A 24,403-nucleotide genomic window follows, 5' to 3' on the forward strand; every position below is an offset into this window, starting at 1 on the left:
CTGTGCGTGTTTGCCAAACGAGAAGAGGTCTTTGAATAATGGTCGAATAGTTCCCAGTGAATACTGAACCATATTTCTGTGTCTTAATATGTTTGTGTATGATTGTATTTGTTTCTTTCTCTGAAGGCTCTCACTTGTTCTTAAAGTTAAATCGTCAACAGGTGAATCTCAGCTCAGCCGGGACCGGAGATGTTCACAGTTCAGAGGCAAAGAAACCCAAACGCACGACTCAGGAGTTTGAATAAAAAGATTCTGTGACAGGAGAAAACTTTACAAACAGCCACTAACAGGAGGCCCATAACTCTGATGTAGAACCAGCTGTAATATTCACTTTTAACCACGTAGACATTTTACATATTGTGCAAAAACAACACTTTTAATTGACTTCAGTAATTTAATAAACCACCCAGCTCTCGTTGCAGCTGCTCCTGTTATGATTTTGTTCCATGACGAAAAACTTGAGACAGAATAGAAAAACTAATCTGCAGGAAGTAACAAATAATATCACATATGATGTTTACTTTGACCTCTGACCTCAGAAGCAGCCTCACAGCTCTTCGCTGGGTAAGAGGAGTTTTAGACTCGGCAGGAAGAAAGCGTTAAAGTCAATGAATGAAGCACAAACGCTGACTGACACCCAGATATTATAGCACTTTTTAAAGATTACAAATGTTTTACATAAAACAACAACACAATCCCAATTCACAAAAGACTGATAACAATGCTGAGTTATATGTGAGGCAGGCAAATTCTGTCAGAGATACAAATTAAAAAGAGATCAGAGTACTTAAAGATGATGTTTTAAGACAGATTAAAAAGATATATAAAACATATGTTTAATCTGAACAAACAGCAGAAAGCAGCAGAGGTGAGAAACACACCTGAGCTGAGGTTCACCTTTGAGCTGCTGTGGATCAATATGTTTAAAAAATGGATGTGTGTCTGTTCTGTGAGACAGGAGAGAGATGAAGCTCATAAACAACACTGTCTGTGTGGTTTGGCATTCAGGTCAGGAACACTGTTACTTCAGTGTTAGCATTGGGAGGTTATTAAATTTAGTGTGTCATAATATTTTGTAGAATTATTAACAGCTACAGTCACGATTAACCCGTCAGTGGCGTCTACATATCTGTGTCTTCGTCCTGTTTACAATAAAATCTTAACTTGCAAAGCGGTCTGTTGCAGTTGCTTCAAATCATCTTGTTGAACGCTCTTTGATGACGTCATGACTTTAGGTCACATGTGTAACGTCTCTTACAGAAGGAGGCGTTTTAAACAGAATGATTTTGTTGTAGTAAAACTAAATTCCTTCTAAATTAAAGTCTTGGTTATACGTCTCAACAGGTACATACTGGTAGCTTGCAGCTGTTAGCATGCATTAGTGTTTTGTTACATCCTCCCACAGATCAGGAAGAGTGGGGACAAACAGGTACGAGGGTGATTCAGGAGCCTCTCTGTGAACTGTGCACTTATGTAATGCTCTGCATGATGCAGCGCTGCAGTGTGCAGGGAAGCCCCTGTCACTGCTGCATGAATATTTCAGCACACGAGCTCTCCTGTATTTTTCATAAGTGTTACCTCGGGGTGCCTTCAGATTCCGCCTGATTGTGATGTGCAGAGGAACATCAGGGAGCGTCTCTCCTCTGTGGCTTTCATCTCCTGAGCCTGACTTCACAGTGAATGTGGGATCTGTGGAGGCGGTTCCAGAACATCTGAGGGCGCCCGTTTTGACTGCTTCATCGGCGTGAAGAAGACGTCTTCGTGGCTCTAATTGGCACAGAGAGACTGGATAAGATGACAGGACAGAGTTTTTATGCTGCAGAGTTCAGTAACCTGGTTTATAGTTCTGTTGCTCCTCTGAAGGCAAAGGTAAAACACCAAACGTGTCCAGATTTCAGGCCGACATGATGGCAAAGTTAATGGATTAAAAACCTGTCCTCAAGTATGAATCAGAGCTGTTATTGTGATAAAGCTTCGGGTTGCAAAAGGCTGCAACTAACAGTTTTTAATCATCCATTAATCTGCCAATTACTTTCAGGATGAATTGATTCATCTTTCACTTGTGTGCTCTTAGCTGCTCACGGGTGTGCACGCCAGGTTTCTCTACCAAATACATGTAAATATCAGGCCACTGAATATTTGGCCACTTGCTCATGTCTTCTATCCATTCTGTAATATCACACAGATCTGGAAGTTTACCGTTTGTCAGAGACAGTTTGGTTAGATAGCATTCGAGATCTTTGCTGGTCAGTCCCCTCGCATAGCTTGACAAGCTATTGTATTCTGCCAAACTGTGCGCGCACGCTAGAGGTCTTCACGGGTCCAAAATTTCGTGCCCGAACCCTGGGTTCCCGGACCCGTTATTGTGCGATCCGGAACCGAACCAGACCCGTCTGCTATTTGAAAGCTGGGGCCCGAATGGAGTTATGTCGGACCCGACCCGGGCCGGACGAAACAGACCTGATCAGCACCAACGTCACAGCTGATTAATATTAACAAGTTTCCGTTTGTCAGCTGTCAAAACAAACCTGTTTGTCCTACCTGTGTGACGCAGCCTTCTCTGTGCCTGTCCGTGCAGATAATCCGTCCTCTGCCAAGAACACATCCAGGTTTCCTGGTAGCCATGTCGTGTTGATAAAAACAGAGATGTTAATCCACCAGTTCTTTCAGATAAAAAGTCCACTGGCTGTCACGCAGATGGATGACAAATGTGCGGCTCGTTTAGAAGCCACACACGTGTTACACGTCACTGCGCTGACTTTCTTCTCGTCTTTGTCCACAATTTAAATAAACAAGGTTTTACTTCTTTATATTCATTTTCTTTTAGCTTTATTGTCCTCATCAGCGATGAAGGTATCCATCATTACCGGCTTTGGCTTCAATTTGTCTCTGAACCTGCAGTCACGTGACACGTCACTCAACTCGTTGCTCTTTCTTATGTTTTTTTCTACTTTATTTCCCGCACGTCCTCGTGCGAATGACACATTGTTGCAAGTTAAAACACACACACACACACACACACACACACACACACACAGCACCTTAATCATGAACACTTTCTAATCATGGCCGGGTCTTCCCTGATCCTTTTGGGTATCACACATAACATAACAGACCCAGAACCGAGGATTAGTCCCGACCCGGACCCGTTTGACCACGGAATACATGGACCCGAACCCGTGAAGACCTCTAGAGCACGCTCACGTACGTCATCATTGTTTACCAACTGTAAATGGGTCTATAAGACGTCAAAAACTGTGAAAAAAGCTCATCATCATTCTAAAAGCCCAAATTTAATTCTTCAAATTGCTGCTTTTATTCAACCAAAACTTAAAGATTAATTCACGGTCATAACTGACACAGGAAACAACAGATCTTTACATTTAAGAAGCTGGAAGCAGCAAATATTTCAAGAAAGAACTGAAACAACAAATAGAAGAAAGCGTTTCAGTTTCTCTGGATCAATAACTGGAGTAAATGAATAATCGTTGCGTCTCTGAAAATAAAAATGGACGTTTTAATAAGTTAAATGATGAATATTTAAGGAGTTATAATATGTAAAGATTTTTTTTTTTCTTGAAATGCCAAAGCTTGTTAATTACTGAAAAGCAAACGTATGATGTGATTGGGCGATCAACCTGCTGATCTGACTCACTGACACCTGTCCTGATTGTCTTTTAGTCATGATGATGTCATCCGTTCCCTCATTAAACACAGCGTGTGTGAATCAGCACCTCTGCAAGCCTAGCCGCGTACCGTCCGATACAGCTGAGAGTGAACGTATTAATCATCTTAACCTCTCACACATATTTTTATTACTTTATCAGCTTTTATCTTTTTAATTGCACACACATAAAACACTGAATGTAGACAATAGTCTCAGGCTGATACAACAGCAGTCTAAAAAATATAAACTACGCTACAACTCAAATAAATAAACTAGGAACAATACCAACTGATGGGTCGAAAACAATCCACAAAAGAAAAGAATGAAAGCAGATACGTTCCTTATTTTCCTGGAGCCCTCACGGACTCGTGAACTTCTCATTGATTTGGCAGATGGAGGCAGGAGCTGGTGTTCGCCCTCCCTCCTGCACATGTGGCAGCAGCAGTGTCATAAAATGCAGAGTTTAACTCCACAGCAGCAGCTAGCATAGACAACTAATTCAGCCTTTAATTATTTATAATAAACTGCTCGTCAAGGCTGATGTTGTTTACCTTTCAAAAGGGTCATGTGACGGGGCGGGACAAATCAAGACAGGGCAGATCGTTACTTACTTACTTGTTTGTTTTCATGCCTTGAAAAAAAAGCTGCACAGCACGATCACGATTATTATCCAAAGTGAAACCTGTGTAAATGATTGTGACCGCATAAAGACCTGTGGAAGTGTTTCCAGTAAAAGTGACTCCACTCGTCCCAGAGTCTCCGGCCCCCGCTCCCCGGCCCCTGCTCCCCGGCCCCCTGCTCCCCGGCCCCTCCTCTCCTCACAGTACCAGGCCTTGGCTCGGCCCCAGCTATGAAAAGTGGAAGCTGAATGAATGAAAAAGGCTTGCAGGCTTTGTCATGGTGACGGGGGCCCCATTAAGAAATTCCTGTCAGGACTCACATAAAGGCCGGAGCAGCCGTGCACACAGCGACACAGTATCATTAGAGGAGAAGAGCCACACCTTCAAACCCTGACGATGGCCACGTTACATGTTACTAACACTATCGTTTGTGTGTACCTCATTAAACGAGTTAAAGTTCATTCTTGAGTTAAACTTTGGTAACATGCAGACAGGTGAGCGCACATGTTCTTTAAAGAAATACAGGTCCGTCTCCTCCTGTGTGACGATGCTTCCAAACAGCAGTGGAGGCTTGTGTTTTGAGCTCTCTGTGCAGAGTTTAGCTTCTTTTCTGATTTGGATTCTGTTAGTTCTGGTTTGTGTTGGTGATCCGTCACAGCTGAGTGACACCACATTCATCTCTCTGCTCAATGACCTTGTTTACTCGCCCCAAAGATTGGGTATTAAAAGTGATGAATGGTGTTTACCTGCCAGCAGCCTGGACAGAAACGGAGGATGAGCTCAGATTTATCCTTGACAATTACTTGTACCTGAGAGCCAGCAGCAGGCCTGTCTGTGCATCCCAGATGAAACCATAAATCAATTAAAGAAACATAAGGAGTCATTGTGCTTGGTTTAATTAAACACCCGACCGGCAGCGCACTAACCGACTGACACATTTTTCATTTGCAAATGTGCATGCGGCCGTCTCTGCGCCCGTGTGTGTGTTGGTCTTACAGCGAGCTCTTGAGTTAGCAGAAATAGACTGCACGATTGACTAACAAAGACTTGGTCCAAAGTCAATAACAGTGTTTTCCTTCTATTTAAAGGCCTGTGTTAGTGGAACAAACTCATTCCTCATCGCTCCCCCGCGTCTGTCCTCTCCTCAGCTCGCTGCGTGTCTCTGCAAATGTCAGCACCCGTTGTTTCCTGTATTTGGTCCTACTTTAAGTCCGTTCACGTTCTCATCAGAATCGAACCAGACCAAGACCCGTCTTTTCTAGCGGATCCTGGTCCAGTTGTTTGGTCCCCACCAGAGTTTAATTCCGGCGTTCACGCCACCTAAAGGAACACACCGAGGGGACAAACGCTCCAGGGTTCGGTTCAGTCGGATGAAACAAGGCTGCTGTGAACCCGCCCTACAGCACTTTGATGCTCACGTTGTTTTAAATGTGCCGCTCTCCTTTACACCTGCATTAATGAATACAGCCCTGTGATCCAGCACTGAAGACAAGAAAATAAAGATTTACAGCAGAACTTTGATTTACTTTGAAGCCCACACACGCCGACAGGATGACACCGGATATTTAGAGAAGTAACAGTGCTGTGCCTCGTGCCTGCATGTGTGTCTCTTTTGCGTTGGGATCTCTGCAGTGAATATAACTTCAGCCTGCTCATTGCAATATGTCAGACAGTGGCCTGTGTTTGTTTTTAGTGTTTATTGCCACAGTGGAAGGACAGAGGGTTAACAGGCCTGTCTATTCTGTAAAAAGAGGCTAAAACAGGGTAGACGGTAGCTGAGTATGTAGAGACTCGGCTTGGGAACCGGAGGGTGGGCAGTTCAAGTCCTGGTTTGGACCAAGCGTGGACATTGGGGCTGGTTGCTGGAGAGGTGCCAGCTCGTTTCTTGGGCACTGTTGAGGTGTCCTTGAGCAAGGCACTGAATGCTCAGGGTGCATCACTCACACTGACATCTCTCCAGTAGTGCATGTCCGTAGGATCCTGTTTGTGCATGTGAGGAGATTAATAAAGTCTTCTTCTTAAGACCTCCTGTATCAGTGCACCTGGCTTTTACAGGTGATGAGAGACGACTCTCTGATTGGTTTCATTCATGTTACGCCAAAAACACACCTATGAATAATCAAGAGACTTAATACAACTCCATGGAGTCTTACACCATCCTTTGCACCCAGATTGACTACCAGACAGGGTTTGGACACGCCCTGAATACACCTGCATCAGGTGCTTCAGGCAAAGCGCTTCAGATTGTTTGAACGCGGCCCGACATGCTGATTGTTCCCGTACTTTTGTCTGCAAAGCAGCTGTGTTTGTAAAGAAACTCAAACTCATTCAGCGGCCGTGAGGCTGTTTGCTTTCACTTTCACTCAGTGAACAGTCGGAGCAGGCACATGTGTGTGATGCTCTCTTTATATAACTCTATATAGTCTAGTTTCTCAGCATGTATAATTCAGTTCACATCCAAGCTTACACACACGTTTGGTCAGAGCACAGACGTAACCAGGCGGGACATGCAGAGGCATCATTAGGCCTCTTCCCCTCGTGCTGCTGGCTTCAGAGCAAATGATCAAACGTTGATGCTAACGCCTCCTGCAGGCGCTTTTCTTCTGTGCGTGTAGCTTTAAAATAATGACCACCGATTCGCTGCAGCACATACAAACACATTATTTGTGTTCTTTTCCCATAAAACAGTGAAACTTGTTTTCTGTGATGATGTAATTAGTCTCTGTGGGGAAAGTCAGAGTCGGACCTGTAAAATAAACCGTTAGAAGGATCCCTCTGTGCAGTAAAAGTTTTCAGCTGATGTCATTTTCCAGGTGAAACATCCAAAGCTCAGCTCTGGTTCCTGTTTCAGCGTCGGCAGTGGACTCGGAGTGTTTGACACTTTAATGAAGGATTAGGTCAGAGTATCCGGACCTGCTCGGGTACGTCACAGTGTGTGCTCATGAATGAGCCGTATTGTACGTTTTAGTGATTTATTTTATTCAAGTGGCCAAGAAAGAAATGTAACGTGTTCGCTCTGCTGTTTGTTGGCTCTCTGCTCTCCAAGAGGACATTCTGTTTCAGCCAGGTATAACTCGGTTTCTTTCACACCAAGTTGTTTTTGTTTTTTGAACACGTCCAAGCACTAGAGTGAAGTGTACAGCACCAACAAGTGAAGTTGTTCTTTAAAGTGAGAAACAGGCATACAGTTAGAACAAACTTTTATGAGCATATAAATGGGTTAAAAAGAATCTGTAAAAAAGTATCAGGGTGTCTGGGCTCAGTGTTTAGGAGCTCATAAGCGTAAGAAGATGGATGGATGATAGATGGATGGTTTGATGGATGGATGAACAAAAACATACTTTGTATTCAAGTCAAAGTTCTGTAAATTAGCACTAGCATTAAAAACTGATGATGCATCGCACTGCAGAGTTCATAGTGAATCTATTAATCATAACTAACAGACATCTGCTGACAATGATACGTCTGCATAGAGTTTAAGCACAAGCAGAGCAAACCGAAGTGCAAGCAGGAGATATGTGAGTGTGAAAGCAGCGTTTAGAGGAACTTCAAATCAACAAGTTAAAAACAGACCCTACATGCTGCTGCCAACATTTGTACACAGCTAAAATTAAAAGTAACTGCTAGTCACAGAATACATCATGATGCAGTGCATCATCCATGTATTTGCTTTCCATGTAAGGGAAAAAAGTTATTGTACAACCTGTAGCTACAACCTGACGAAGTATACTGTTGATCTAAACTGTGTCTCTGTAAGTGGAGCACGGTTCATCCAACATGTTGCAACCATGGTTCTGAATGGAGGGTCGGCTGCACAATGTCCTGCAGCTTCATTGAGCAGCATCATGTTTGTCAAAGACAGAACACCTGTTGACCTTAAGCCCTGCATCGTAGGTACGTTGTGGTTGTTTCTAAAGTCCTTCTTAACCTCTGAGCCGCTGACTGGTCGACCAAGCTGGTGTACTGAAAACTGCCAACCACACATCACGCTGTTTGGCAATCCCTTACTCTGCTTGTGTCGGTCTCCTACAGCGAGGACGGGGGTTGGACTTTGGGGTTGGAGTAACTTTATTGACCCGTTTCCAGCCACACAACATCTGTGATATTCTGTTAATAATACAGCAAATAGAGGAACCAAGATGGACCCAACTGTGATAGGATGTGACCAGAGCCTCTGTAGTGACTATAGCACTGCTGTAGCCTTAAATGTTGATTCTGTGCAACTTAACATTCAGGAGAGCGGTGGACCTGTTGCTCTGAGTTAAAAGAGGCTTTCTTTGCAGATACGTTGCTTAAAGCTCAGTTAATTGGTATGAATGTTTAGGATCTGAGCCAGGCAATGTATTCAGAGTTATTTTGGTGCGTCACCTTCTGATCAATGAGAACTAGAGCCAACACTGAATTGCTCCTTTAGTCTGGAGGAACGGTTGTTTTGTTCCTGAACATTTCTTCTTTTCATCTCTCATCTCGCTCATCTGCCTTCAGGCTCCGACTCTCACTTCTTGTCATCCTCTCTCTCTCTTCTCTCACCTCCCCCCTTCCCTCCTCTTCCACCTCCCTGTTTCTGCTCTGACAAAGATTCATGGATTAAAGTCGTCTCTGCTACGCCTCCTGAATACAAACCTAACTCCTGCATTCTCTGAGAACAGAGGGGGAAACACTCTGCGTTTGAGGCGTTTCCCTGTGAGGAACCACCACGCGGGACGGACTGCAGCTCCATTAATGAGGCACATTAACAGATCATCGTCTCAGTCATCCACATGCCACCGCTCCACAGCTGACCGCCTCCCCATCAGGCTCAGTGAAGCCGTCATAATACTCCAAATCAATATCGTCCAGCAGCCAAAGCTCTCATTACGCTCGGTGTGTAATGCAGAGTTAGCCCCAGTGAGCCATACTGGACATTATCATGAATAACAGCTGACTCTGGAGGCGTTACCATGGTAGCAGAGATCCTCCCCCCACCCTCCCTTATGTTTGCTGTCTGTACCCTGGTGCAGCAGAGGTCTAGAGCTCCTCCAGGAGAGCCGAGAAATCAATGGCAAGCCAACAGTAAACATACTGCAGTCCCCTCCTCATACAGGACGACATGTCGTGTGTGTTGGACGTCTAATTACACACAAACACGACATCACCTCTCACTATGTTAGCATAAAAACTGGGCTAATTGCTATATTAATATCCTGCACAGTGGAAGGCTCACTAATAAACATGGATCATTTCTCTTACGGTGAGAATCATGCTGTGCGTAGTTGTTGTAGACTTATGATACAGTAGTTTTACCTAGCAAAGTTTGCACCTGTCCTCATTTTCACACACAGAAGTCTCTGTCTGTGTCTCTGCATTTTTCTCAGGTTCTGAATGTCACAGCACAACACCTGTTTTACCGGCGCCCAGCGCTCATGCTTTCTTCTTCTCTTGTTATTTAATGGCGGTTAGCAAACAGCTTTCAGATGCACTACATGCCACATTACAACCAGCCGCCGGTAAAAACAACGTAAAAATAATCATTTTAAGATGAGATAATATTCACATGAACTCTTTTTTATAAATTAATGACTTTTGGAATGTTTGAAATTCATCAGACATCCTTGTGTCAGTATGGTTCAGACAGGATTGATCTGTCAGCACATTTAATCTCAACATATGAGTCTTTGCTACGTGGTAATCCTTTGGCGTCTTCAGCCTGTCTCATGACTTACTGCGACCCTGGCTTCAGCTTCCTGTTTTACTGAACTCTGTCTTTCTTCTCTTTCTTTGTTGCAGTTGAACGAGAGGTGGTGCAGAAGAGGACCTTCACCCGGTGGATGAACCTGCATTTAGAAAAGGTCTGTTGTAACGTTCATGGCTGCCGTAAACACACAAAGAGCAGAGACAGTAATCATGGCCTCCGCACACAGTCATTACACAGCTGCTCCCTCAGCTCTCATTTACTAACAGGGTGGAACAACGCTGTGTCTCTCTTTTATTGCATCTCCACCCTGAAGTTCAGGGCAGCTCCGTCTTCACCGCAGACTTCATCATGAAGATTACCCACCATGCTCTCTGTGTTTCACACTGTGGCGCAGACGTGTGCTGCACATAAACAACGCTGCAGTCTCTCTGAATTACACGTGTGGCTGTGTGGCCCCGCCCGTGTGCAGCATTAAACTTTCATTAGGCTGTAAAGTGTTAATCTGAGAGAGCAGCGGTCATGTTACAGGTCTGCTCAGCCCAGGGTGGTCGTTTTCCTCTCAGCACCAGCCTGTTAGCTGATGCATGTGCACAATAGTAGCTGTGGGACGAGGGAGTCATCCTTCAGGGAGTCAGAGGAGAGACATAAACATGAATAAGGGAAAGAAAGAAAGGAGGTTTAAAGATGAATGACAGAGAAATAGATAAGTACATTTAAAATGTGATCACACACGTCTCAGTGAATCAGATGTCGGCTACAGAGGCCCTGAAAGAAAAATGTGTTTCATTTTCAAAGTGAAACTTTGACTTAAGACGAGAAGAAAAAATCTGTTTTGTGTTTTACATTTTTTCATCTTTGAAACAGGTAAAAAAAAAATTAGGTGTCAACAAAACGATAATATTTCTAAAAGATGTTTGTGACTGAAGGGAAGCTTTGCATGGTGGGAAAAAAAAATCCTTTTTTGCACCTTTAAAAACAGGTGAAAAGAAACTTACAGCAGGTGACAAAAGTTTGCAAGGATCAGTTTTCTAAGTTTTTCCTCTTTAAAAACAAGTTTTGCAAGTCAGCAGAATTCCTCTTGTTTCATTTCTCCGGTGAAAATAATCGACCATTGTTTAAAACAGGACTGAAAACATTCATTGTTTGTTTATCAGGAGAGTTTTAATTTCATCGTGTACTCGAAACACAAGGAAGCTGTTAGTCCTATTCTGTGTTATTCGGTTATCTCTTCTGATGGAAACAAATGTTGCGACATTGCATTAGCACATCAAAACGATGCCACGGCAAATGCGTGCCATAATCAAAGCTAAAGTCGGTCCAACTAAATATTAGAGTGTGTGACTTCTTTTTGTGTGACTGTTGTTGTCCCACCTTCTGAAATGAAATTCCTGTTTGTAAATTACATTATGCTTTCTCAAAAATCTAAGGGGGAACAATGTCGAGATGAGTCGGGTGCTGAGAAAAGGAAAATAAGTCCCAGCGATGATCGCTGGATACATTTGTCAACACTTCACACGAGATGGCTGTGATTATGACTGTTAGAAGTAAAAGACGTTAATGTTAGAAGTGAATGATTCTGTTTAAATATGACGACTTATAGTGACAAATTAATGACACAAAATCTATTTTTTCAGTCATAAACACACAAAGACAAATTAGATCACATTTGGAAAGTTGATTTCAGGACTTTACGGGCTTCTGTACGATCACCTGCACATTGACATAAAGTAATGTTTACAGTTCACCTGAGGGTTCAAACATGGCGCTCTCCAGCAGACTCTTGCGTCAGTGTTTACTCTGACACGCTGTGTTTCTCTCCTGCGTCTGATTTCTCCTCTCTGGTTTCGCTCGTGAGCAGGGATGAGTCAGGACGAGCCGAGCGTCTGAGCGTCTGATCAGATCTTTTGTTTTCTCTCACACAATGAGCCTCTCTTCTCTGACTCACTGTTTGGCCTCGCGTCAGATCTGTGACCCACTAATTGACAATCACACGTTTGTCTTCTGTCATCTTGGAAAGTTCCAGTCACTTCACCCCTCCACCTCCCCCACGTCGTTCTCCGTGTCCGGACAGGTTTCACAGATTCCTCCGTTTGTAATGACTTGTTGTGATAACAGGGCTCAGGCAGCGCAGGCTGCGGTTTACTGACTGACAGAGGTTACAACAGGAATTAGCACAGTTTACTCTCATGTCAGCTGTGTCTCACATTTAACATACAGTTATAATAACGGTGATTAAAACATGTAAAAGATCTTTTCAAAACAGAGTCACAAAGAAGACAAAACGAGCAGTACGATAAAACAAACAGAAAAGGTCTAATATTGGATTTCAAAGTTAGAAAGAGGGTTGATTAGTAGACATCAGAAGTGTGTAATTAATTAAATAAAAGCACATTTAAAATAGTGTTTTGAAAAGAGATGCCAACGAGAGTAGCATGCTCCCCCCCGGTCTAAAAGGGCCGACAGTAGGATCTCAGGCTTCACTCAGGCTCATATGGGGTCAAAGGTTCGTCGATCTGCAGCCGTGAGACCTAAAAAGAGTGAAAAAGATACGTGTCCAGAGTCGGCTGTGTTTCAGTCACTAATGAAATAAACTTTCCTGCAGCTGTTGTTTCTGAAATCTTGGACGCTTGGAGTTCAGACAAAAGTAAAATTTGTTCACGTCAGCTTTTTTTGACACAGTTTTCCTCATTGTTCCTTAAAGGTCACAGAAGTGTGTGTGATCATTTTTATGTGATATTGTAATTTACAAGGCCGAAGTTTTGGGGTGCTGGTTTAGCTCAGTTGGTCAGGCAGGCGCCTGATACAGAGGCTACAGTCTTCAACGCACTGATCGCAGGCACGCCTCCCTCTGTGCTCATTTGGTGCATGTCATCCCCCTCTCTCTCTCCTCCCCACATTTCTTGTCTCTTCAGATATTCTAAGTGATGAAGGCAAAAACAAAAAAAAGGGAGACATTTTTACAAATTCCTCCAACGAGGTTCATCCAATCCTTAAGCTAAACTAAACTTGGTCGGTGTATAGACAAGACCTTAAAAATTGTGTTGTCAGGACCACCTAAACCAAGACCAAGCATTAACTAACACTGATGCAACGTGTGTAATATGCATCAGCTACTTAGCTTCATGTGGCCTGGCTCTTCATTGCTATCAAAAGCAAAAATGTAACTTAGATGCATGCATGTATGTAAAAGGAATAACACGTCACCACATGCCCTGCAGCCTCAATCTGACCTCAAGCCAACACTGCATAGCTACATCCCTCAATATATAATGTAGTGTTGTGGGGTAGCTAGAAGGATGGAGGAAGAACGAGGAAGAGGCGATGTGCGTCAACAAAGCAGATTTATTTCCAATAAACAGGTTGGCTCATTGCTTTTCTCCATTTGCTCTCGCTTGCTCCACATGCATCATCCCTCTTTCTGACCCTTTGTTTTCAGTGTGACCCTCCCATTGAAGTCCAGGACCTTTTCCGGGACATCCAGGATGGACACATCCTCATGGCCCTGCTGGAGGAACTGTCCGGCTGCAAGCTGGTCAGAACCTCACATTTTGTATTTACTGCCAAATATTTCAGCACGTGTAACTGTGTAGTGTTGTATATATTAGTAAAATCAGTTGTGTCTGTTGGTAGTCGTTGTTCTTCTCAGTAATATTTTATTACTGTGGATGATTTTCCAGCTTCATGGATTCAAGAAGTCCACCCATCGGATTTTCAGACTCAACAACATCGCCAAGGTCCTGTCCTTCCTGGAGGAGAGAAACGTGAGTAGGCCGACCACAAGCACAGCTACTCAGTTGATTGGCTGAACAACTAAAACAAACTGTACACACGTGTCTTCAGGTGAAGCTGGTCAGTATCGATGCGTCTGATGTTGCTGATGGGAACTCCTCCATCATCCTCGGACTCATCTGGAACATCATCCTCTTCTTTCAGGTAATCTCTTCTCTCTCTTCACCCTCTCTCTAAGTTTCCGTCTCCCTCCTCTTCTTTGCCTCTTTTCACTCCAAACTGGGTCAAGTGTGAGGTCAAGTTTGGACTTTCCACTCACAAAGCCCATCAAAGCGCAGCTCATTGGGTAGTTTATGTAATCCGCTCTGCGGGTCAATGCCTTGGACAGACACCATGAGTCAGTCAGTTCACACAGACTGTCCTCACATTGTGGAGGCCCTCAGCTGTACGGAGCTGTGTTCAGGGCAGGTCTCAGCTGGGATGAATGGAAATAACTAGCAAGATACACTGAGCTGCTTTGATGGACTTTTGCAGAGATTACGTGATGAAAGTGCTCAAAAGAACTGATGAATAACTTCACTGGAGTGTCCTGATGAAATAAATGAGTAGCTACTGTAAGCTTTGCCTTCATCATTTCACCACAACAATCAGCAGCTGTGTCTCAACTCAGGGGCGTCATCCGACGAAGGAAGCAGCCTACGGAGGATGCATCCTTTGTAGCCTGTGTAGGCGCTAAGGCCGAACTGAAATGAGACGGTCTGGTCTACGGAGGATTTCCTGTTTGATTCACCAGCTGTTACTGCCCTTACCATTGCTTCACATAGTGACGCTCCAGTTGCATAGCAACAAGCTAGCTGGCTAACTAGCTAACAAAACTAACGTCACGTAATGTAACCTGTTATTTTGAAGATAATTTTAAGTTTCAGTGTCCCCTGTAGCACCTTAAATGAGTTGAAACCAAAAACTTTTATTTCATTTAAACTGTATTCCTCTGCCGTGTTAGAGTCCGCCGTCTTGTTTGAATTGGCGCGCAATGAGTCTTTGGATACGTCGGGCCACGAAGGACCCGAAAAGGAGGACGCATTTGTCGGCCGCATCTGAAGGAGCCTTTGAAATGACACAGCCTTCGATGCGCCGTTGTGACGCAATCGGCCTTCAAATACGGCCTTTGAAGGATGCAGCCCCTGGATTGGGACGCAGCTTTAGCCAAGACGCCAAGAAGACACAGCTGTAGTTTCACTTTATTATCTCAACTTCAAAAGTGATTACTTGTTTTTTCAATTAACTTCAAAGAATGAGACCAGGTTGCTAATGATACTAGAATGTGATCATCCTTGACCATGGAAACAAAAGTTCAACATAGTCACTGTCTGCTCACTCGCTTTCCTTTGCATTGGTTTCTTTTTTGCACGTTTTTTAACTCTCTGCTGTCTGTATTCCGACAGTAAAAAAGTTTAAATAGAGGAATAATCATCATAGCGTAGAGGGGGTTATCTTTCAGTGCTGTGATAGTGTGTAAAAATACATGAAAATAAAAAAGAGGTGGATTTCTCTTAAATCTTTTTACCCTGTCTTTAGTTGTAAATGTGCTTTTAACATCTTAAGATGACACATTTTAAAGTCGTGGTGAATGAAAAATGTCAATGTCATTTTAATCCTTTCAGATCACATCCCCGGTAATATTGTGCATCTATTTGACAATATAGGCCAAAGAAAATACAGAAAATCCATTTCTTCGTATTCTTATATCAAAATCATTTTTTCTTCCAGTAAAACTAAATTTCACGCGTGCTTACGTAAGTTAGCACCAAACAATTTCAACCAATCAATCTGCAACATTTAGCCGCAGAGCACCAAGAACGCTCGGTCAGTTAGCTAGCTACTGCGCTGTGGAGAACGTCTGTCGACGCCCACTTCTCAACGATCAAATCAAATCCCTCTAATGATATGTCCCGCCTGCACGTCCTGTTTCACTCGGAAACACGTCACGATACGGAAGCTAGATACTCTCGAAATGCCGTTTCAGCTCGACTTTAACCTTTTAAGACTTAATCACTGATAGGTAAATAAATTGGACACAACACAGTTTTTCAATACTCAGGCTTTCACATGTTGTGGTAGAGTTTGACCCCAGCAAAGGGTTCATTTCCCAGACTTAAAAAACTACTCTGAAATTTTTATGTGTTTTAAGTCCTCTGATTTTTAATTCTGGTGGTCATCTGTTGAGAGGTTTACATGATATATCATAGTTTCCATGTTAGAAGGCTCCCCACACTCTATTATATTTATTCACATATATTAATTAGCCAATAAATAATGGACTGAAAGCTCGCCAGTGTGAAGGAGTCTCTCTGCAACTTTAAATCCAACCCCATGCGTCCTCCTACTCGCCCGCCTAATCAAAAGGATCGAGTGTAAAATGTTGTTTTGTTCTCACTCACGTGTTGCTATGACGAACAGTAGGTAATACATCCTGTTACTTACTGGGACTTTGACCTGTTTGTTGTCTTTTCAAAGTGTTTTGAGCCAGAAGGATTCTTTCTACCTGAGATATTTTCTGCCTGACACTCAGATAAAAGTAACCCAATAAGCAGTTTTTAGGTTACTGAGAGCGTTTTATTGTTATCATTCAGCACATTGCACAGTGAGGTGTCAGCGTAAAGCACTGTGGTAAATAATCTGCTGGACAAATTTGATACTCAACCTCTGACTCGACCCATAAATCAGTCGACTAAAGGGAACACAATCTCTGCGTCCTTCCAGATTAAGGAGCTGACTGGGAACATTAGGAGCCAGTTCCCCTCCTCCTCCAGCCTGTCGTCCATCCCCACCAGCTCCGACTCTGACGCGTCCTACTGCAGCACGCCGTCAGAAGAGAGACACTCAGCGTCCTCGGCCATGAGAGAACACAGCAAGGCCATCAAGAAGCTGCTGCAGTGGGTGCAGAAGCGAACACGCAAGTGAGTGTGGTCTGACTCCTCAATCAAATCTTTACAAGTGTGTTTGTTGAATTGACATAACAATAGGCTGCACGCTCTGCCTCACCAAAGACTGTAAGAAGGGACAAGCATTAACTTACTGGGTCAGTTGGGGTCAACATTTGGTCTGCCTCTTTGAGTTCTCCTGTTGGTTCTTCTGGCCTGACCACTGAATGTGTCCTGTTATAGGTATGGTGTGGCAGTGCAGGACTTTGGGAAGAGCTGGAAGAGTGGTCTGGCCTTCCTGGCTGTCATTAAGTCCATTGACCCCAGCCTGGTGGACATGAGGAAGTGCCTGCTGAGGACTGCAAGGGAGAACCTGGAGGATGCCTTCAGGATAGCCCACTACAGCCTGGGCATCCCACGGCTACTGGAGCCTGAGGGTAACCAGATAACAGTTATTTTTACACATCAGGAAAGAATGACGTTGTTTACAGTGAGAAAAGTGTCAGTTATTCCCGGATGAAGGTCAGGTTGTGTTTGTAAAACAAGGATAATAAAGCAATCAACTCATGGGGACCTTCTGATAAGCCACCCAGTGGTTTTGGAATTGGCTATTGTTAGCTTATGCCAGCTAATGCTAGTCTATATAAACAAGTTTCACCACCGCTTCTTGCATATTCCTGTACAGTGTTGAGATGCAGCTGGTTTTCTGAGCAGCTTCTAAGTGCCAGCAGCTAAACAGTGAAGGTCCCCAAGTTACCATTTCCTGCAATTTTCCTTGGCTATAATATGACCATTGCTTTCTTTTAAATAAAACTTTACAAATAAAGTCCTGTGTAAGCAACATGTAACACGAAACATTTCTGGCTTGGATGGGTAGAGCTTCGGGTATCGGGCATCTGGGATGCAAGAGGCAGTAAAAAAGCTGTTTCACGTCCCACCAGCAGCTCTGTTGGTCAGCCTATAATTCTTTTGCTCCAATTTCATGATTTATTGGGTACGACGTAACAAACACTGCTGCCTTTATGTGGAGTCTAAATGAACCTCAGTATAGTTAAGAAACTGACAGGACTAGCAGTTGGTATGGACAAATAGATTTTTTTTCTTATTGCCCTGTGCTGAGAGGAGAAAAAATCAGTGAGACAGATTATATATAGGACCATCTGATAAGAGGCAAAGCAAGATGATTTAATAACCTTCTTTGTCAATAGAATGGTTGTGACCTTCACTTGCCACTGCCAGCAGTTTTAAATCATGCAGTGAACGTCAAGCCTTCTTCACATGGGAGTCACTTTGGTAATTGTTTTGTGTCTGCCCAGATGTGACCATCAACACACCAGATGAGCAATCCATCATAATTTACGTGTCACAGTTCTTGGAGCACTTCCCTGGCATAGAGGAGGTAAGATTCCCTTCCTAACGTGCATGCATGATACATATTTTGACACAACAGCAAATTCTGAATCTGATATCTGTCAACTTCATCATTTGTCGCTCGACAGGATGAGCACTGCCGGATTATTGAACGCAGCGTCTCCATGTGCCGACTTAACTACCGTGACGCTGACTCAGACTACATGAGGAATGGCACCCAACGAAGCCGAATCCGGGAGAGATCCTACCTGTGGGAGAGGGACTGTGTCCAAACCCCGCCCAAAATCTTAATTTCCTCTGTGTCCGAGGACAGGAGCATCAAGTCGCCTCCCTTCAGGACGGCTGCAGCTCGCTCTTGGTCCAGTGAAGACATCTTAGCAGAAACAGAGGACTTCTCCGGGGGTGTTGTTGAAGAACCCAAGGAACCATCCAGTGAGGTCTTACCCAACTCAACATCTGACCCCCCACAACTGTCTTACACTCAATCACCCACTAGCTCATCAGTGCCCGAGTCCGTAAACACTGAGTCAGTGATTGGCGACTCGGCAATCAGCTCCCCGGACTCCTGGGTGGAGAGCGAATTTGGGGTCACGCCAGAGAAGTTTTGTGAGAGCCGAAGTGACAGCTCTCTGTGTGACAGTGGAACAGCCTGGGATGTGTACCGTGCCACCCCTGTGGAGATCACCACTCTTGATGAAGGATTTGTCCCATCCGCAGAGGACGGGCAGTCGATGACTGAGTCGTATACCGACGAGGGGATTTACTCACTGAGCTCGTTGGAGAGTACCCAAGACAGAGTCCAAGGGAATTCTGAGAAAAAGCAAGCAGAAGAAGTTAAAGAAAAAGAGAACCACAAGCAGGAAGTGTCACTGAAACAGGTACCTGATCACGGTAAAGATGAGATTACAAAAGAACTTCTCTCTGGTGGCAAAGATCCCCTTGAAACTGATAAAACTAACTCGTCCCCACTCATCTCCATCACTGAAGCCCCTGACCTTGCTAAGCAAACCAGTGTTGAAGAGAGCACTTATGGGAAACCAGAATGTTTGAAGAAAGATGTGGACATTACTGCGGTCGCACAGGACAAGGAAGTACAAATTAAAGGTCAACCTGAAAGTAAGAATGTGAGGAATAACGCTGAGGAGGTTGAGGTGGAAACTGAAGGTCCGAAAACAGACTCTCCCTCAGAGGAGAAGAGACAGGACTCAACAAAGGAGTCAGGAATTTTGAAGAACAAGGATGAAGGGGTAGTAGAAGCACAAGACAAAGCAAGTAAAGAGGTTCTAAGTGACAACCTAGATTCTAAAGAAAGCACCAGAACAGAGACTTGCAAAGTGGTGAACAAAGACGGGGAATCAAAAACAAGTCTTGGCCCGGGCATAAATATTCCTTTGATCTCTATTTCAAGTGATTCTGTAGAGCAGGATAAAGAGGGGGTATGTGACCCAGGAAGACAAGATCAGGATAAGGATGAAAAGATACACCAGGAAGAGAAAACTGGAAGCAAGGGGACTGTCAAAGATGTCAACAGCTCTCAAAACCCTGAAGAATCAAGCTGTGCCTCAAAGGACAGTGAGCACAAAAACCCTGTTGAGATCATTTGCTCCCAAGTATCAGAAAATACTAAACCAGCGACAGAAAGTGTGAATTTGGATGGTAGTAAAGAAGATGTCACCAGCAAATCATCAAATTCAGACATATGTGCGCCAGACACAAAACAAAACGTGGATAAAAATGAAGCCAAACAGGAATCGGAGCCTCCAAACCTTGAATCTCAGACAGTCTCAGTTAACACTGACAAGGACTTGATAGCTCAGACTTCTACAGAAGCTAAATCTCAACCCCTAAATACTGGGCAGGATATAAATGTAACGGACAAAGCGGATGTACACCAGGACAAACTGATTGATATCTTGTCCGACAATGGAACGGCGACCACACAGCAGAGCACATTGGATCCAACCAACTCCAAACCAAATGGTACGATTGGGATTTCATGTAGTGAACCGGGCAGTGCGTTCATGGACTTGTTTTCTACAGACTTTGATCGAAATTCTCCCACAGATGATCTTCTTGGTGACCCCATCGAACCCATGGATCTGTTCTACCCTGACAAGGAGGAGCCCATGTTCACGGAGCCACCGGACTCTGAAATGCAGAGTTGGCCTTCTGTTTTGAGCGTATCTCCTCTCCAACCGGCACCAGCGTCAGAAGCTCTGCCAGACGACCAACCAGGCGACCTGCTGGGAGAGGACTTCAGAAATGGAGGGGATTCAATACAAGGCAATGACAAGGTGAGTTTATTTGGTAGTGCCTCTGTGAAATACGACCAAATATAGTTTCAAATGAGCTACGAAGTTGTTTCAAGTATTTCGGTTTAGTCTTAGAGCTGCACGGTGGTGCAGTGGTTAGCGCTGTCACCTCACAGCTAGAAGGTTCCTGGTTTGAATCCCTGTTCAGACGCAGTGGGCCTTTCTGTGTGGAGTTTGCATGTTCTCCCCGTACATGCGTGAGTTCCCTCCGGCTACTGCGGCTTCCTCCCACAGTCCAAAGACATGCTTGTTAGGTTCATTGGTGACTCTAAGTTACCTGTAGGTGTGAATGTGAGCGTGAAAGGTTGTCTTACTTTATGTGTCAGACTTCTGATTGACTGGCTATCAGTCCAGGGTGTACCCTGCTACTTGCCTGATGACAACTGGGATCGGCTCCAGCCCCCCCGTGATACTGAACAGGATAAGAGGTATAGATGATGGATGGATGGATGGATGGATGTCCTTTAGTCTCAGTGTAATCTTTGGCCATTTCTAGGTGAGCTTTTAGTGGCCATATTGGTCTTGGGTTGGCAAAGTCAACTAATCGTTCACACGGTGCACCACTTTTAAACCACCAGATTTAACAAATATCAAACAGGTGCAGTTATGCGATGTCAGATGTCTTTACAAATACAGCTTTCTTGGGACAAAGCGTTTGATGACAATCTTACCTATAGGGTGATGTACAACATTTTGGTGCTTCCATTTTAGCCACCAGATATTTAGATAACGTACGTTGGACATCGGAGCCAAGCCTTCCTTATTCGTCCACAGGTCATTGTTTACAGTCAGACTAGAAACATGAGACATGACAATGAGCTGAAGTTCAGAGACTTCATCTACGGCTACGTTGTTATTTGTGCTCATGAGCAGATATCTGTTTAGAGATGAATAAAAAGCCAATAAGTTCTGGTATAGCGGATGTGTCGCACCTCTTTACTCTCAATTGAATATTTTACTGCATACTACCAAATCCTATGATTGCTCAATTTTACTCAGATTACGAAAGGAAACCAGAGTTCTTTCTGTATTTATAGTTTATAGAGAACGCTTTTAGACTTGGATACACAAGCAGACACTTAAGTTTTTAACCTGTATGTCAGCAAATATAACGCGACACAGGCAGGTTGAGTTATTCGATGCTGTTTTCCATCTCTAAGGACATGCCGAATAATTTCAGTGGCAACTTAGAAAACACTGCCCTCAGTGTGTGTGTGTGTGTGTGTGTGTGTGTGTGTGTGTGTGTGTGTGTGTGTGTGTGTGTGTGTGTGTTTGTAATGGTCCAGCTGCCCAACAGGAACATGAAGCAATGTGACATTTCACACTTTCACAATATCTCACATAATGACCGGACGACCTGCTGACATTCATCCTCCACAGCCACACCATTCTGTTCCACTCGTGTTTTTAAAAGCTTGAGGTCGGTCAGTTCGATGTGTTCATGCAAATGTTCCCTATCATTAGTAATTATGCTCCTCTTTACAAAACATAACCACCACTTTGAAGCACAAGCAAGATATCATGACAACTCACAGAGACTTCACAGAGAGAATTTTGCAGGACCGTAGCATATATGTTCTTGCCTACTTTCATGACCCCGCACACCCGAGCAATCCCTACATTAAGGCGTGATTATAAGAAACTATTTTGTCGCATACAAAGTCAGTTATTTGGGTTGTTGCGTCATCCTCTCAACCCATTTGTTGCAATTACATCAAAACACATTCTGTTTATCTTGGCTTCAGAGCGCTGTAGTAGGCCAGATTTCAGCCCACGTGTGACTTACTAGACACAGTGAAACTGCCACTCAGACAGATGGACAGGCGCTCCACAGCTGAAACAGAACCAAGCTAAACAACAGGTCAACCAAAAAAAAAAGGTTAAGCTGTGGTAGAGTCGATTGTCTCTAAATCGGAAGGTTGGTGGTTCGATCCCCGACTGCTACAGTCACATGTCTAAGTGACCTTGGGAAAGACACTGAACCCCACATTGCTCCCAAAGGCACAGCCATCACGTATGAATGCATAGATCTGATTGGAGATTGGCACTTAGGCTTTTTCCATCAGTGTGTGAATGTGAGAGTGAAAGGGTGAAAGTGCTTTGAGTGGTCGAAAGACTAGAAAAGCGCTATAATCAATAATCTCTCAACCACAGTGCAATAACCTAATTTAGTTTAATCGAACTAAATACCAGGTCAATTACCCACTGTTTACTTGTATATTTTCTAAGAGTGTATATTTTATATATTTTGTTATCTAATTTTGTACTTTTTATATATATCTATCTATATATAGATAGATATATATATTTTGATCTTTATTTTTTACCCTCTGTGTGCTGATTCTTTCCTATTGTATTGTACTGTATAAGCTGCTGGAGACTGAATTTCCCAGAGGGAGTCATCCCAAAGGGTTCAATAAAGTTGAGTCTAAGTCTAAGTCTAAGTCTATATAAGTACAGTCCATTTACCATTACCAGAAGTTTCTGGGAGGGGCAGTAAAGTGTTAATCCAGACAAAGTTCCTCAAGAAGACCCTGAAATTAACCCACCGCTGGGCCTCTCCAGCCACGAGGGTGACTGCTTTTTGGATATATCTGGAAGGTCAGTACTTGTGCCTTGAGTTTAATCTAGGTGATCAAAGTTGTGCATCAACGCAGGGCCAACATTGTCTTGTGAATGCGAATGTTAAGCAAGTAAAAGGAAAATATTGCAATAACTGTTTAATCTGCGAGTCTCACTGCGAGGAAAATGTAAATGGTTCACTGCAGAGCATCAGTAACTTTCACTGCATTGGCTCACTGAAACTAAGTACTTGATTAAGGTGGTTCTAGAGAAAGGACCGACCAAAGCATTAGCATTCATCCTCTGGGGATCATAAAAAGCTTGACCTACCCAAACTTTTTTCTCTGGGCCTGATGATCTGCACATCATCCCCACACTAGTGCAACCCTGCAAGGTGAACAAGATAAAGTGAGGATGCACTTGAACTCCCTCTTTTGCTCTCCTGTACGTTACTCTATTTCTGAAATGCCTCTCTGTCTGTTTGTTTCTTTATTAGTTGATCACACAGACCAGCCAGGACGCTGACACGGCATCTGCATCCCAGCTGAAGATCGAAGGACTCTGGGGGGGAGATGTTCCAGCAGGCTGCGGTGATCTCAGAGAGGCTGGGAAACAGAGTTCAGACTCTGCCAGGGAAAACACAGAGCCTGTGAGGTGGGTTTTCTATTCTTAGTCAGCTCCCTGGTACACACTGAGAAACACACTGGACCCTGGGGGAAACCAGTGTTATGGCAATGGATGGGACTGCTATGACCCGGCCTCGTTCAGTTAGCTCAGATATTTCCTTAAATGTACCGGACAAAGTTATCTATGTAGGCTGGTGATGGGAATGAAGACAGGCCTTATGTGGGTCGAGAGGCTGCGGCGTGGAGAGAGGGGATGAGTTACAGACGTTAATGTGGCTGAATTAATTAATACTTGGGAGCCTGATTCTGTTCATGCCTGATTCTGTTCATGCTCAGCGCTGGAATTAAACCTGTAATCACACTTTCAGGTGTCAAACCGTGTTCTTGATACAGTTTGTGGTCAGCATGTTCGGTTCCTGTAACCCCTGTATGTTTTACATTCTGTAATCAGTAACAGTTTCCATTGTTACTGCAAGTCTTTTTTCACAGGGAACATTTGCATACACATGGGATCAGGAGGAAATGATGATGAGGACACAGATGTTGACAGTTTTTTTTTCTTTCCTTACCTCATTAATAGATCATGAATAACACATGAAACACATGATCATCATATTTCTTACATGTCAGGCTGTTACAGTGCAACTCTCACAGAACAAACTGTAACATATAAAACCAGAGAAGTAATAAAAATGTGTCCTCCGGGCTGAGAAGCACTGAAATCATCTTGTTTCATACAAAAGTATGTGTCATGTATTTATGCACATGTATACGTATGCATGCAGGAAAGCCTTTATGAAGAAGTGCATTCGTATACTGTTACGTTCCCCGGAGATGGTGAGGGACTGAGGGGAGCAACAAATAAATAAAACCCTGGAAAAAGACGGAGGACCAAACTAATTGATTAAAGAACTAAGG

At 43.7% G+C, this 24,403-nt stretch overlaps 1 protein-coding gene across 2 annotated transcripts in view; it reads left to right on the plus strand.

The window, feature by feature from the left end:
- Positions 1-24,403, plus strand: part of clmna (calmin a) — a 50,139-nt gene that overhangs the window by 21,571 nt on the left and 4,165 nt on the right. The window contains exons 2-11 of one of the 2 annotated variants that reach the window (XM_069661485.1): positions 10,054-10,115; positions 13,398-13,493; positions 13,639-13,722; positions 13,802-13,894; positions 16,454-16,650; positions 16,858-17,051; positions 17,931-18,013; positions 18,114-19,965; positions 20,050-20,279; positions 23,356-23,513. In XM_069661485.1, the coding sequence (XP_069517586.1) occupies positions 10,054-10,115; positions 13,398-13,493; positions 13,639-13,722; positions 13,802-13,894; positions 16,454-16,650; positions 16,858-17,051; positions 17,931-18,013; positions 18,114-19,965; positions 20,050-20,279; positions 23,356-23,513 (3,049 nt within the window). Of the gene's footprint in view, positions 1-10,053; positions 10,116-13,397; positions 13,494-13,638; positions 13,723-13,801; positions 13,895-16,453; positions 16,651-16,857; positions 17,052-17,930; positions 18,014-18,113; positions 20,280-23,355; positions 23,514-24,403 lie in introns of both variants that reach the window. The other variant, XM_069661484.1, reaches the window with a different exon arrangement.

This window comes from Semicossyphus pulcher, unplaced genomic scaffold (genome assembly GCF_022749685.1).
Source record: "Semicossyphus pulcher isolate SPU_LCO1_2020_fin unplaced genomic scaffold, fSemPul1.0.p SCAF_14, whole genome shotgun sequence".
Classification (NCBI taxonomy): domain Eukaryota; kingdom Metazoa; phylum Chordata; class Actinopteri; order Labriformes; family Labridae; genus Semicossyphus; species Semicossyphus pulcher.